Genomic DNA, 13,554 nt, shown 5'->3' with positions numbered 1-13,554 from the left:
GCCTGCCCGCTTGTGCTTCACTTCTGTGTAAAGACAAGTAGCTCAGCTTCAAATAACATTTTTTAAAGTGTAAAGACAATGGCATCATCCATATGTTAAAGCTCTTAGTAGTTCTGGTATAGAATTGGAATACTGACACAGATCATCATTAATATTTTTTAAATGGATTTGTGAATAGATTTAGTTAGGACATGTAAACTTACTCTTGAAATTTGGGTAGGCTTTTGTTTAAATTTTGATGTTTGTATTTTAGTGGGTGGACTTGGTCACTGGCTAACATTCAATCCACTTTTAAAGATTTACCTGAAAAGGATGAACTGGAAACACGCTTGGGTCTGCCTGCTGCTTCAGTGGTTAGCTGTGTTGTTTTCTATAATCAGAAACATCTATATTGAATTGCAGCTGAAAAAGAGGAAGGAAGATGGTTCATTATGCTGTAGATTTTGATGTGTTTTAAACTTTAGGCAATCTAAAGCATATAAACTTAGAGAACACTGTGACTAGAATTCAGAAATATCATATCTGCTCTGGTCACTCTTCTCTGCTTTTCTTTTTATTCTTTTCAAAAGATACATGGTGAACGTGTTTATATAAGGCGCACTTTTCATCTTGGAACATTCAGTTTGAGCAATCTCTGTAAAAACTATTGGCTTTTATGTAGTTGGGCACTGGTGTGAGAGGGATGAGGGTGAAGTTTAGTGAAAACTATTTGACATTGAAGTGGAGATTTTTTCACACTCCACTGCTTCCTCTTTTAACCTCTGCACTTGCAAATTCAGGCTTCTGGGTGCACCTTTTTGAAAACTTCAACTTTCTGCTTCAAATTGCACTTAGTTTAAAGTAGGTAAAAGGCTCTTATGAAACTGCCTACAACACATTTATGTAATTGTAGATAAGCATTTTAATTTTCATCAATGTAATTTCACAGATAAAGCCCTGATGGCACCAAATCTTGAATCTTTTGGACGAGACAGAGTGATCTATCAAGAACAAGTAAAGCGTCGGACTGCAGAGAGAGAGGCTAGAAGGTAGAGCTTTGAGATTTCTTGTCTATTACGAGTCTCTACCTGCTTGCAGAATACAGTTGTCCTGTGTGACACAGTAACATAAGTAGCAATGTTTGCTTCTTTCCTGGAAAAGGAAGAAAACCCTTAAGCTGATGTGCTGGGCAGGGATGTTCTTCTATATCCCATCTTAGCCCTTAAGTGTACAAAACCAGGCACCATTACATGGTAGTGATTTAAAATTGCTGAAAAAAGCATAGTAAACCCATTCCATATCTATATGGTCTCTGATTTCTTTCCCTTGTTTGAGGCAGCAACATAGTGGAACATTTGAGGTGGTGACATAGCGAAAGTTTTTTTCAACCTGAATTTCCTTGCATGAAAAGTTACGGCAAGCTTAGGCAGGTCTGTTCGTTGTATAAGGGGGGAGAAGAAAGGAATAGCTGTTTTATACCACTGGTCTTTTTCAGAACTCGCCGTAGACAAGCAAGAGAGCAAACTGGGAAGATGGCAGATCACCTTGAAGGCCTCTCCAGTGATGATGAGGAAACTTCAACGGATATTACAAACTTCAACATGGAGCGAGGTTAGAAAAGCTACTGAAGCTTCATGTAACAAAATACAGAAAATTTGGCAGAAGAACCAATTGATCCAAATGCAGCCTTGTCTGTATATTTCACTGTATTTTGGAGAAAGTTTAGAAACTGTTCCTTGCTGGATTGTCAGTGTGACCAAAACAGTCTCTTTCTCCAACCTGTTGCATAGCTTGCGGCTAACTAAATACACCATCCTTAGTGAGATTCTTTTTATTTAATTTGAACATTATTGTGCTGTCAAACAATAAGCTTTTTATACCTTCAGTGGATACTAGGTCTTCCTTCTAATTTGTGATGTGGTTTATTCTGAAAACCTCAGTGCTTTAGAAACCGTTTTTTGTCTAATAGGAAGTATTTTCTGGAGTTTTGCGTAAGCATCTAGAAATCCAATTACGAAAGTTTTGTAGACTCTTGTTACAGCCAGGCAAACTTTGCAGATGACAGAAAACCGTGTTGAATGCAAACTCTGCAGAAAGATTTTCTGGTACTGCCTTGATTTGAAATTCATCTGCAGTTTTATGATTGTTTTGCTCAAAGTAACCATTATTATTTAATTATGCATAACCCTAATTATGCAGTGAAGGGGGTTGTAGATTAAGCTAGTGCCTCTTAAGCACTGGGAGAACTTCAGGAAACCTGAGGTTTGAGGAGGTAGGGATAGTTCGATCAAACAGTCATCTGCTACAGCAGCAGTTAAAAGGCAAAAAAAATCCAATAGTTACTGTGAAAAGAGTAGTGAAGAAAGTAGAACATTGCTGTAGTTATCCTGTTATGTTCTCATTTTGAACCTGAGTGCAATTATCATTCTCTCTGTTTAAAGGGAATTTAATGAGATTAGATGAAATGTGGAGAAGAGGAGCAGCAAGCATCACGTGCATAGAATTGCTTGGGTTGTATGTGAGGAGGGATTAAATGGTTTTGGACTCTTCAGCTAGGAGAATGATGCTGACTTTTTGCAGTGAGAGATGGAGGGGGTGTGAAGTGACAAGATAGGTTTGAAGTAAACAAGTCACTTCCCACAGAGAGTGTAATAAAAATGCCATAGTCATTGCTGTAGGTGGTTGTGGAGACCCGAAGTATGAACAGATTAAAAAAGCAATTAGATCAACTGTCTAGCAGTTGGATCCTTCAGAAATGCGAACAGTTTCTACACCTTAGTTATTGGCTGATTTACCAAAGTTGCAGATGCAGGGAGAGAACTCTTTGATAAACACAGTAACTGTTTTAGGGTTGTTAGGTGCTATAATTAACTTTGTTAAATTATCTAGATTAAAAATTCAGTGTGGTTGAATTGCTCTTTGTAACTTGGCACTTCTACAAAAATCTTTTGTAGGAGTCTCATCAGTTTCTGAGTAAGCATAGTATTTCCAAAGCTGTTTCTTTTAATGATTTGTAGCTCTCAGGTCAGTCCAGAATCAGCGGTGAGCTATACGGAACCTGGTAACTTTATTTGTAGCATCTGTTCTTGGTCCCAGTGTGAAAAGTGTGTATATGTGACATAATCTCATATTCCTTTGGCCCTGTCTCTGCCTGCTGTGTGCACTAGTTATGTTAATTGTGTGCAGGTTACTACTGTAACTGAACATTTAAAACTGTGGCTGCAACAAAAATGACTGATTAAAATTAAATTAACCCTAAGAATTAGAAAAGATAAAGGGAAAATAAAACAGAAAAAGTTTTGGACTGCATATAATATTGGTACTGTAAATACAAAAAAAATTAAGGAAGATGCTGAGGGGTTGTAATGGTTGCCCAGTTCAGCTGTTTAGTATGGTGTCTGCCAGAACCCACTCTGTCTGAAGTGCCATTTCAGTAGGCTGATGTGAAATCCCCTCCTTTACTTGCACTTGGATGAGTGAAGTTGTAGAACAATTTGGGTTGGAATGAACCTGGAGATCAGCTGTTCCAAACTCCCATGCAGAGCAAGGCCACCTTCGAAGTTAGATCCACACTTACCTCTGCAAGTACAGCCAAGTTCATCACCAGCCTAGTGTCTACTAAATGAAAATTGTTGTATGAAATGTTCAAAGTAAGACCTTTGATTAAACAGTATATCAGAAAGTAGTTATGTGCTCATGTTTTTATTGCTTTGTGCCTTTGAGGCAGAAGTAAGGGAACTTCTAAAGGTAATGGTTGTTTTGGTTGTGTTCTTAGGAGTTAGCTTAGACCAGTGAGCATCAAAGTCCATCTTGAAAGAGGTATTACAGGCAATAGGTGATTAACTTATTACTCTTTTTCTTCCCCACCAGATCGTATATTGAAAGAATCCAGCAAAGTTTTTGAAGATGTTTTGGAAAGCTTTTACTCAATTGATTGTATCAAGTCACAGTTTGAAGCTTGGCGCTCAAAGTATTTTGCTTCTTACAAGGATGCTTATATTGGCCTTTGCTTACCAAAGCTGTTTAACCCTTTAATCAGACTTCAGCTGCTTATTTGGACTCCTTTGGAGGTAAGATCACGTGCAAGAAACTTCTGTGTAAGCTTCTAGATAGTTGTTCTTTCATGCTTCTGCAGAGCAAAGTAAATTGCACCCTTAATGTGTGCTTCTTCTAAATGTGGTGTTCTAGGCATGAAGTTTAAAATGGGAACCCCTCTTGGGGTGAAGCTTTTCTGGGGAGTTTCTGGAATGTTGTCCTGTGTCTTCCCAGCAGGCCAAAGTTCAGTTCACCACATGCCAGTACCACCTCCGTGGGTGGTATAGACCAAGAGCCAAACAACTCCTTAAATAATACATTTAGGTGTTAAAATACTTAACAGAACACTGTGATTCTAGAGATGTTGTTTCTTCAGAAGTTTTTTTAATATTCATTTATAATCTGTGTCTCTACACTGTCTTTCTCCTGCACCTTCTTTCCCTGTAGAACTGGTTGGCAATTTCCAAGTATTCCTCGTAGTACTCATTGCCCAGTGATTAAGTAGAGAGCATGGGAAGAGCAGGACAGCATTGTCACAGCCCAGTATCCCTGGCACATGTTCAGTGTCCAGTCTGCACGTGAGTGCTGACATGAGTAGCCATCAGGACACACAGTTCAGGTTACTTTTGACTCCCGCTCTATTCTTCCTACCAATGGAACTTCTTGTAAAGTATTTCTGCTGCAGTCAGCTGCTTATTTTCACTGTACTGGTAGGAACTTACTTTTTTTCTGCCATGTTGGCTTTTAGTGTGGGACAGGAGTGTGTCTAGGCAAAGTGAGTGCAATTGCATGAGCTTGGTTTTTCAGGAAACTGGGCTTATAAGGCAGACTGTCTTCTCCCCTTTCAAAACTTAGCTCATCTACAGCACTGTCTGCAGATGTGTCAGCCTATCTCACAAATGACCTAATCTCTCCTGTTTTCAGAAGCGTTTTTATTTTCTTAACTACTAAGAAAATATTTGTAGAAGGGGATCTTCTGTTGCCTCTGCTCTGATTGCAGAGGAAGGGAAGCAAGAGTCTTCTTCAGAGACCATTCAGAGTATTTAATTTGAACAAATTGGGGAAAATATGTGAAGGGTGTCCTCACTAAATCAAAACTGTTTTTATAAATTCTCTCTTCTCCCATGCTATTTCTATGTGAGTTCCCAGCTGGCAAAAAAAAGCTCAGATTCGTTGGAGACGTGGTACAGGATTCTCATACGTGATCGTTTTCACTACTCCATATTACTGGTCCTGTTAAGCTTTTTGTTAAGTTAGAAAAATTACAAATCATTCATAAAAAGAGGGTTTTAATCCAGAAAACATGGGTTTATAATGAAGCACAAATGAACTATAGTTCTCACTTTTACCCAATCTGTGGGCTTTTATTTGACTCAGGTCTAATTAGAAGCTAAAATCTGTAGGGCAACAGCTGCCAAAAAAACTCTTTATTTCAACCATTTTCACTTTTATTAGATCTAGCGATTTTGTGTTTGTAGAATGAATTGGTTCATTCGGCTGTTTTGTGGAAAATTGACCTTCCTCGCCATCATCTCTCAGGTTTCGGTTGGGTTGGGTTGCCCATATACACTGATCTGACCTGTGATGGCATGATTAGTAGTGTCCAGGCAAAGAGGCAGGACATTTTCTTCACTTTGCAGGAATCAGGCTTTGCCTGTGTTTCTGAAGGAAACAGTATCTCCGCTTCAGAAGCAGAGGAGCTAAAGCAGGAGGGGAAGTAATTTTCCCATCCTTGTGCCAGGTTAAGAGACTACAGAGAGGCACTTTTTTTTTTTATTATTATTGTTATTATTATTATTTTTTCCAGTGCAGATGAATACATGACATGTGGACAAAAAGGACTAGATTTTGAGTTGTTGTGCTTAATTGCTGCTTAGCCTGCCTGCTTAGCGCACTTCGTAGGCTACTTGGTAGACTGCATTAAAGTAGTTTTGTTCTGGTTTGTGAGTGTATCATACTTGCACAAATATTTTGTTGTTGTTGTTGATGGTGTGTTGGCTTAAAATCTGTGTTTAGGAATCTAACCTCCGTTCTTTTTTTATTAGGGCAAGTGTCGAGATTTTGAGACCATGTTGTGGTTTGAATCATTGCTATTTTATGGCTGTGAAGAACAGGAGCAAGTGAAAGATGATGCGGATATTTCACTGTTGCCTACCATTGTAGAAAGAGTTGTTCTCCCTAAATTAACAGGTATATTAACAGAAAGAAAACTGGGGAAAAGGGATGTCTGTGGGAGCTGGTACGTGTTTGTGCTTTGAGATTTTACTGTTTTGTAAATTAATGTCTGGCTGTCTTAGTACCTGTATTTGATTATTTGCAAAGTGGAGTAATTCTTTTATCTCTTACAGTGATTTCTGAAAATATATGGGATCCTTTTTCTACAACCCAAACATCTAGAATGGTAGAAGTGGTACAGAAACTAGTAGATGGATATCCTTCAGTGGTGAATGCAGAAAACAAAAATACACAAGTAAGTTGTTTTTTCTTAAATATCTTAGATAAGTTAAGGAATTTGAATATCTTTTTAATATACTATGTTGGAGAACACAGCATGCTTAGTGAGGAGCAAGAAGGATAAATTTGCAATTATTTGATGCTCTGCAGCCTCGTTACAGAGAACCAAGTACAGTGATAAATTAGAAGAAACTCAGTGAAGTCTCCCCAAAATAGATGATAGAGATGAAAAAAGATACCAAATGTACTAAGACTTTTTGGTCTGCAGTTTTGCTTTGAGGGTCAGCCACAAATGTTTAGGCTTTTCTTTTGTAGATATTTGTAACCTTTTCAAATGCATTGCCTTGAAATTTGGTTGTTTTACGTGTCTTCTATGAATACAGTAGCTGATGTCATGAGTTCAGGTGCTGTAGCCAACGCAACGTATGCATTGCTTTTAGAATAATGGGAGAAGGGTCTAAGTGCGTGTGTATGGGGAAGTTAGCAGATTATTAAAAATTACAAAAGCCATGACTTCACAGTAGCTAATTGTGTAGCCAGGGTTAACTATGAAGTAACTCCATTGCCTTCAGTTTTTATTGAAAGTGTCGAATTTCAGCTTTGTTAATTATCATAGGCTTCTCTAAAACTTCATTTATACATGTGCTTAAATATGTACGCCTCTTACTGTTGGGGTCACAAATGGTTTTTGTTGCTTTGAAAACTGATTTCTGAGTGGTTAACTAGTAAGCAGTGCTTTGGACACTTTTTTAAAAAAATTATCTGTTTCAGATGCTTTTAAAGGCACTGTTGCTAAGAATGAGGAGAACACTAGATGATGATGTATTCATGCCCTTATATCCAAAAAAGTAAGTTTGCATTTAACTGTGGTGTTAGACCTTTATTAGCAAGTCAGTGTCTTCTGTCTGTAGTTGACAGGGTTTTTTTTCCCAGTATGATTCACTGGCTGGATACAGGAGATCGTTATCGTGCTGTGAGGATTTAGCAAGGACAAGCAGGATGGAAGGGAATGTTTATAGGAATGATCTGTGTGTGGGAAGGAGGAAGCCAGCAAACTCCAGACAGAGATGCTCTTGGTTGCTCATTAAAGAAATCTCTTACTTTCCAGCGTCTTAGAAAACAAGAACTCTGGTCCATATTTGTTTTTCCAACGTCAGTTTTGGTCCTCTGTCAAGGTAAGTTAGTAAATACGTCCATTGAATCTTTGGTCTAGTGTAGCAATAAAATCCTCTTCAAATTTGTGGAAAATAGTAGGTGGAAATTGCTTTGACTTTACTTGAAAGAACTCTAAATTAGGATTCTTAGTCTTTGATAATGCACTGTGCACTCTTCAAAAGATTGCCAAGTGAAAGCACCATCATTCTAACTTGTGCGTTGTGGGTTTACTTAGCATACTCAACCCGCTTGACAGAATAAAATACGGTGCATTTATTTCCCTTATGCGCAAATGAGAGACCTTGGTTTGGTTTGTTGTTGGGGGAGTTTTTGGTTTTTGGGCTTTGTTTTGTTTTGGATATATAGTATGAGAATCTTCATGAAAGTAACTTGACCCTGTTTGGAAAACTCACTGCTATTTGAAAAAGTGTGAGAGCATTTGTAATCTTAGTTTCATTGAAATGATAAAGAGTGTGACAGAAAGTCTCTGTGTGTGGAATGTGCAATGTAGAGTTTGCAGAGGTATGTAAGAAGCTATGACTGATGTAGTGTATGTCCAATATAAGGCTGTGAAGGAAATAAACTCCCAACTGAACAGGAAAATAAAGTATGAGACCCCTGTCAATTAAACTGCTGATCTCCACGATCAAGCTAACAGAACTCTTATCTGGAATTTTCTATGTAAACTGCAGCAGCAGGGGAGATTGTATTCTGAATAGGTTTGCAATCACTTCATTTTCATAAAATATTTGGCACTAGATTATTTCACTTGGAAATAAAAGTTGACTCCTTAAATGCTGTCTAGAGCAAAAACTGTACAAATATCATTTATTAAAATGTTGTTAAAAGCATTAAAAGGTTCCTTGTTTAGGGCTTGTGTCTCTTTTAAGAGTGAAATTGCCTGCTTCTGGTAATGTCTATCAGAGCCTGGGCAGCTGAGAACTATGCGTGCTGTTACCGCCGTTTTATTTTAGGGAGGCATTAAAAATACATCTCTCTCGCACTAGCGAGTCAGTTATAGCATCGCAGACTGGCAGAAATAGAAGCTGGGAGGCAAGTGCTCGTCTGCTGTTTCCTGGTGATCTGCCTCATCAGTAAACTGCTGGCAACGTTCATTTGTAGGAGGCTGGAGCAATTCACAGGCCATACGCCAGTGGGGAATAGCAGCTGTACAGGTGGCTTAGCCAGCACCCCCTGTGACACCTTCTCTGACTCTTGTGTCACTGTGCCTTGGGAATCAGGGTATCCTGTCAGCATAGCTGGGGATTTGATTGACAAATGGGCTGTGAATTTGTCCCCCTATGGAAATGCTAGGCCTCACTTGACATTGACATCAAATTTTGAGAACTAGGTGACTTAAAACTTCCTTTTTTTCTGATTTCTCATGCGAAATATGAACAAAGTTGTGGTTGGGGGTGGTTGTGTGAGAATTCATAACACTCTTAGCTGGTCCTTTATTGATGCTGAATAGTTTTGAAATGAACAGAAGGCATATTTCCACTGCTTATCTTGGCTGTGCTGTTGCATTTGAAGAGGCTCTAGAGTGTTTGATCAACTTTCTCGTTTCAGTACATTTTAAAATACTTAGTTTCCCTGTGTTGTATTTTCAGTTATTAGGAAACTTTCTCCAGTGGTATGGAATCCTTTCAAACAAAACTCTTCAGGAATTGTCAATAGATGGTCTGCTAAATAGATATATTCTTATGGCTTTTCAAAACTCGGAGTATGGAGAGGACAGCATTAAGAAAGCTCAAAGTGTAAGTAAAATCAAACAAGGTTTAAAATCACTTGAAATTTGTGAGTTAAGGAAAAAAGTAGTTAAAACTTGAGGTTATCTATAAAATACTGGCTTTGATATATTGATATCATAATGCCAGTGAAAAATATAGACTTTTTTTTTTTCTCAGTATGTAAACTAAAGGAAGCTTCTCTGGCTTATACCTGTAGATGGTTTAGGTATGGTGTAAGTTTCAGTGTTTTACTTCTTGAATTCTGGATCTCTCCCTTCCCAGCCCCTCTCCAGCTTCACTCAGTTGGACCTTGGAACTGCAGTCTTACCTGGCAGACTTTGCAAATCATCTTAGATAGCTTTAAAATGTTGTTACATTTTTTTAACTTTGTTTTTCCTGTTATGTCTAGGTAATTGCTTGCTTTCCCAAACAGTGGTTCGCTAATCTAAAAGGAGACAAGACTATTTCTCAGTTGGAAAACTTCTGTAGATACCTTGTCCATCTGGCTGATACAATTTATAGAAACAGCATTGGTTGCTCTGATGTAGAGAAGAGAAATGCAAGGTAACTTATTTTGCGTTAATGCAATTCTTGCACTGCAGTTCTTGTGCTTTGTGTTATTTTGCTGATGCATGCAAACATGGGTAAATAGCTTCATACTGCTCCATGTCTTTTGAAACAATTGTGAACTCAAACTTTTAAAATATTATGGTATGGTAGATGGGGAGATTTTTAAGGTGCCTGAAAACAGCAACTGCTGGAAATCTTGAAGCATTTGTAATGCTTAGCATCCCTGGTTCTGGCAAGTTTCTGCCAAATTTTGTAGTTACTGTTTTTGGACTGTTCCACCTTATGAACTGTGGTGCAGATTCCTGCATCATGGCTTCTAAATTACAAGTTGTGCTTTTGTAGAGTACAAAAGTTATGGCTTTATTTACACAGCCAACTAGATGAACCTGTTTTCCCCTAGATCAAGGAGTCACTTTACTTGTATCTGATAACCAGCATAATTAAATTTTGGATTAGGTGTGTAAATGTTGCTGCTAAGTCACCTGAAATGCTATGGGTGTATTGTTTTAAGTAATAATAAACTTAAAACCAAAATTGTTACGCAGATACACAGAAATACAAGAAGGCTGGAAGACTGTTTATTTCTGTTCTGTTGCATGAAAAGGAGAGGTTTCAAGGTTAATGGTTCAGTTGAAACTTGAAAAGACAAACCCTTGCTACCTGCATGAGTCATTCTAGATACTTGAACTTGCTTGAGCTGTTGTTGAGTTACTCTTCAATTATTGAAGATCTCTGGGGGATTAGAGTCTTTTCCCTTTTTTATTTTATACATAGCACTGAAGCATAGAGACAGAAATTACCCTTAAACCATATCACAAAAATCTTGGTTAAGAAACTTTGGGGGTTTTGTGGTATCAGTTTTTCTTACAGTTACCATGTTGTTTATTAGACACTTCGCCGTCTTTAGAGTCACTTTTGGTTGTGGCATATGAGTTGTCTCATTTTCAGAAAACACTGAGCTTTGTGCCATGCTGAGTTGTGCTCAAACAACTTTTCATCCATGCCTCAGAACTCTGTATCCACAGTGTCACATACCAATTTAAATTTCCCTGTTATTCAAACTGAAAACAGACTTTTTGCTCCTTCCTTTGTAAAACCAAAATGCCTAGCCTAGTGTGATACAGGAATTGAAATGAAGGGAGCTGAGAGAGAAGCCAGTAGAGACTAATTTTGGTAGCCTGTTTGTAAATTTGAAAGAACTTTCTTCACCAGCTGCAATGAGAACTTGGTAAAAACTTTGTATTGGAAGAGAAACATCCAATTTTTTTTCCTTTTTTTCCATAGTGGGTTTTAATTTAATTTCTTTCTTCTGTCCTCCTTTTTCCCAGCATTCAACAAATCTGTTGCCATTGTCGCCATTAAGCAGATACAATAAGACTGCAGGAGAAATATTACTTTCTGTAACTGAAGAATGTAATGTCTTTTCATATAAAACCTGGTACAGTTATTTGAAACAAAAATGCATTAACTTCTGCCAAGAGGGAAGTGTATCTTTACCTATGTCTGGTGCTAGTTTTCCAAACGTTGGATGCTTTTTCACACGTCAGCTAGGTGCATTTTTAAGATAGATTTTGAAGTTCTAGTATTTTTTTGTGAGACTTGTCTAAATTTCATGTCCATCCCCGTACCAAGATACCAAAATTGTTCTTGACAGCCGAAGAACAACAGTCCTCCTAGCAGTTTGTTCAGTCTAAGCTCCCTGGACTGACCTGAATTGTAATGCAGTTTGTTGATGGGAAGTCCGTATGTTTTTAAGGCATGCATTGAAGCATATTAGCTGCCTTGACTTGTTTTTTTTTTTGCTTGCACCTTAGTTACCAGGAGAGCTGTGACTCATTGCACAGGACCATAAGTAATCCAAGTATTTTCCTTGAGATTGTACTGTATCTAGTATTAAACCACACTGTATGATTAATTCCTACTCCCAATATAAATTTTTCAATTTCAGTACAAAGCTGGTAACAACCTTATTTCATCAGACTAAGCAAGTGGAGGAGACGATAAGTTAGCTGAAGATTATTTGCTCTATGGATTCATAATGTAGTCTTCAGTCAGTGCTAATATTTGTACATGATTGTTCCATTCCTGTACTGATCTCTCCTTCCTCTTTTTCAGGGAGCACATAAAGCAGATCATAAAGCTTCTAGCAAGTATCCGAGCACTCGATCATGCTGTGACAGTTGCGAATGATCACAATGTAAAAGAGTTAAAGATTTTAATAGAAGGAAAATAGACTTTTCTGACAACTCATTTTGAGCTTTAAAACCATTCCTGATGTGTAATTTATGTACATATGTAAAGTTTCTTAAACTGTAAAGTATTGATCTTTGTTTTAATACAAAGTGCATTCTTATATACAGCATCCTTAAAGAAAAAAAAATTTGACTTACTTGAAAACAAAAATGGAATCCCAAGATTGTCATCTTTCCAGAAATCAGATTTTCCTTAAAGTTTCTCAAAATCTTGTTTACAAAAATGCTTTGTACCCATGATTAGTAGTCATCTACTCCTGTTAATTGTTCCATGGTTAACTGGAATGTGTATATTATATTATGTGTAATGCAATGTATGCATATATTTATACCACCATGTTGCTTTCACACTGGATATAGAGATCTTGTACTGTTCAATAAGCTTTTCAAGCTTTTTGTTTGCTAAAAAAATACTTATTTTGTCAATAAAATGATCATAGTATTGGTCAAAAGGGCTGGCAAAACATTCAAAAATGTGAAAATCCTTTGAGCTAGAGTAGAGACACTTTCAAATGGAACCTGACCTTTAAAAAGCAGTTGTGTTGCACTCATTGCAATAGCTAAAACATTATTTGCATTCAGAATATGGAACTCTTAAGACCGTTCTTAGAAATAAAAGAAAGGAAAACCCAAATCAATACTGCTTTTTTTTGGTACAGGCATACAATAAGAGCTTGTGATTATTGCACAAGTATACATGACAGCACTTCCTAGACCCCAAACACCTTTCATTTTGTAGGAGTAATAGTTTAGCCATGACCTCTGGGCCCTCATTCCTTTTGCTCACTGTTTGTGGTTTGGTTTTTTTTTGGTTTTGTTAGTTGTTGGGTATTTTTTTTCATATGTGGAACCTGTTTCTTCTGATTGGCATGGCTAAAGATGTCAAACAAAATGAAGGTGAAGAAAATCGTATATCCTGTGGTTTGAAGTATTTATATTGTACTAAATATCAAAATGTTACACTGTCCACTAAATACCACCTAAGAATAGTCTTGCAAAACAAAACATGTAATTTGGATGTAAATTAAAAAGAAAACAACTTAAAAATCTGGTGGTTTACAGCAAAACACTAGTGACTTGGTCTTGTGGTCCAAGGCATGGGATTAGCTGTAATGGCCTTGGATTAAGAGCTATTTCCAGGTGTGCCCTGCATTTGGGGGGATCTGTAGCAATAAATTGGCATACTGAATAACGTAAGAAATCATTGTATTCTATGCTCATGTTGTGGTATAAATGAGTATATTAAAAATGTACAATTTGTAACTTGCACACTTCATTTGGACACTGAACCATTGTTTTTTTGAACTGTTGGGATTGATGGACTACATTCAGAAATACCTGCTTTTAAAAATTGTTTCAATAAACTCGTCTGTCAAGGA

General features: G+C 37.4%; 1 protein-coding gene across 3 annotated transcripts in view; it reads left to right on the top strand.

Moving 5' to 3' along the window:
* PAXBP1 (PAX3 and PAX7 binding protein 1) overlaps positions 1–13,554 on the top strand; it is a 28,134-nt gene extending 14,580 nt beyond the window's left edge. For 2 of the 3 annotated variants that reach the window (XM_065066550.1, XM_065066547.1), the window contains exons 9-18: positions 929–1,028; positions 1,475–1,590; positions 3,850–4,049; positions 6,060–6,204; positions 6,363–6,484; positions 7,240–7,316; positions 7,577–7,643; positions 9,234–9,380; positions 9,763–9,917; positions 12,039–13,554. In XM_065066550.1, coding sequence (XP_064922622.1) covers positions 929–1,028; positions 1,475–1,590; positions 3,850–4,049; positions 6,060–6,204; positions 6,363–6,484; positions 7,240–7,316; positions 7,577–7,643; positions 9,234–9,380; positions 9,763–9,917; positions 12,039–12,156 — 1,247 coding nt within the window. In that variant the 3' untranslated portion in view covers positions 12,157–13,554. Of the gene's footprint in view, positions 1–928; positions 1,029–1,474; positions 1,591–3,849; positions 4,050–6,059; positions 6,205–6,362; positions 6,485–7,239; positions 7,317–7,401; positions 7,644–9,233; positions 9,381–9,762; positions 9,918–12,038 lie in introns of all 3 variants that reach the window. The other variant, XR_010473320.1, reaches the window with a different exon arrangement.

Source organism: Columba livia, chromosome 1 (genome assembly GCF_036013475.1).
Source record: "Columba livia isolate bColLiv1 breed racing homer chromosome 1, bColLiv1.pat.W.v2, whole genome shotgun sequence".
NCBI classification, from domain to species: Eukaryota; Metazoa; Chordata; class Aves; order Columbiformes; family Columbidae; genus Columba; species Columba livia.
Note: the sequence above shows the minus strand (reverse complement) of the source record. Positions and strands in the feature narration are given on the sequence as shown.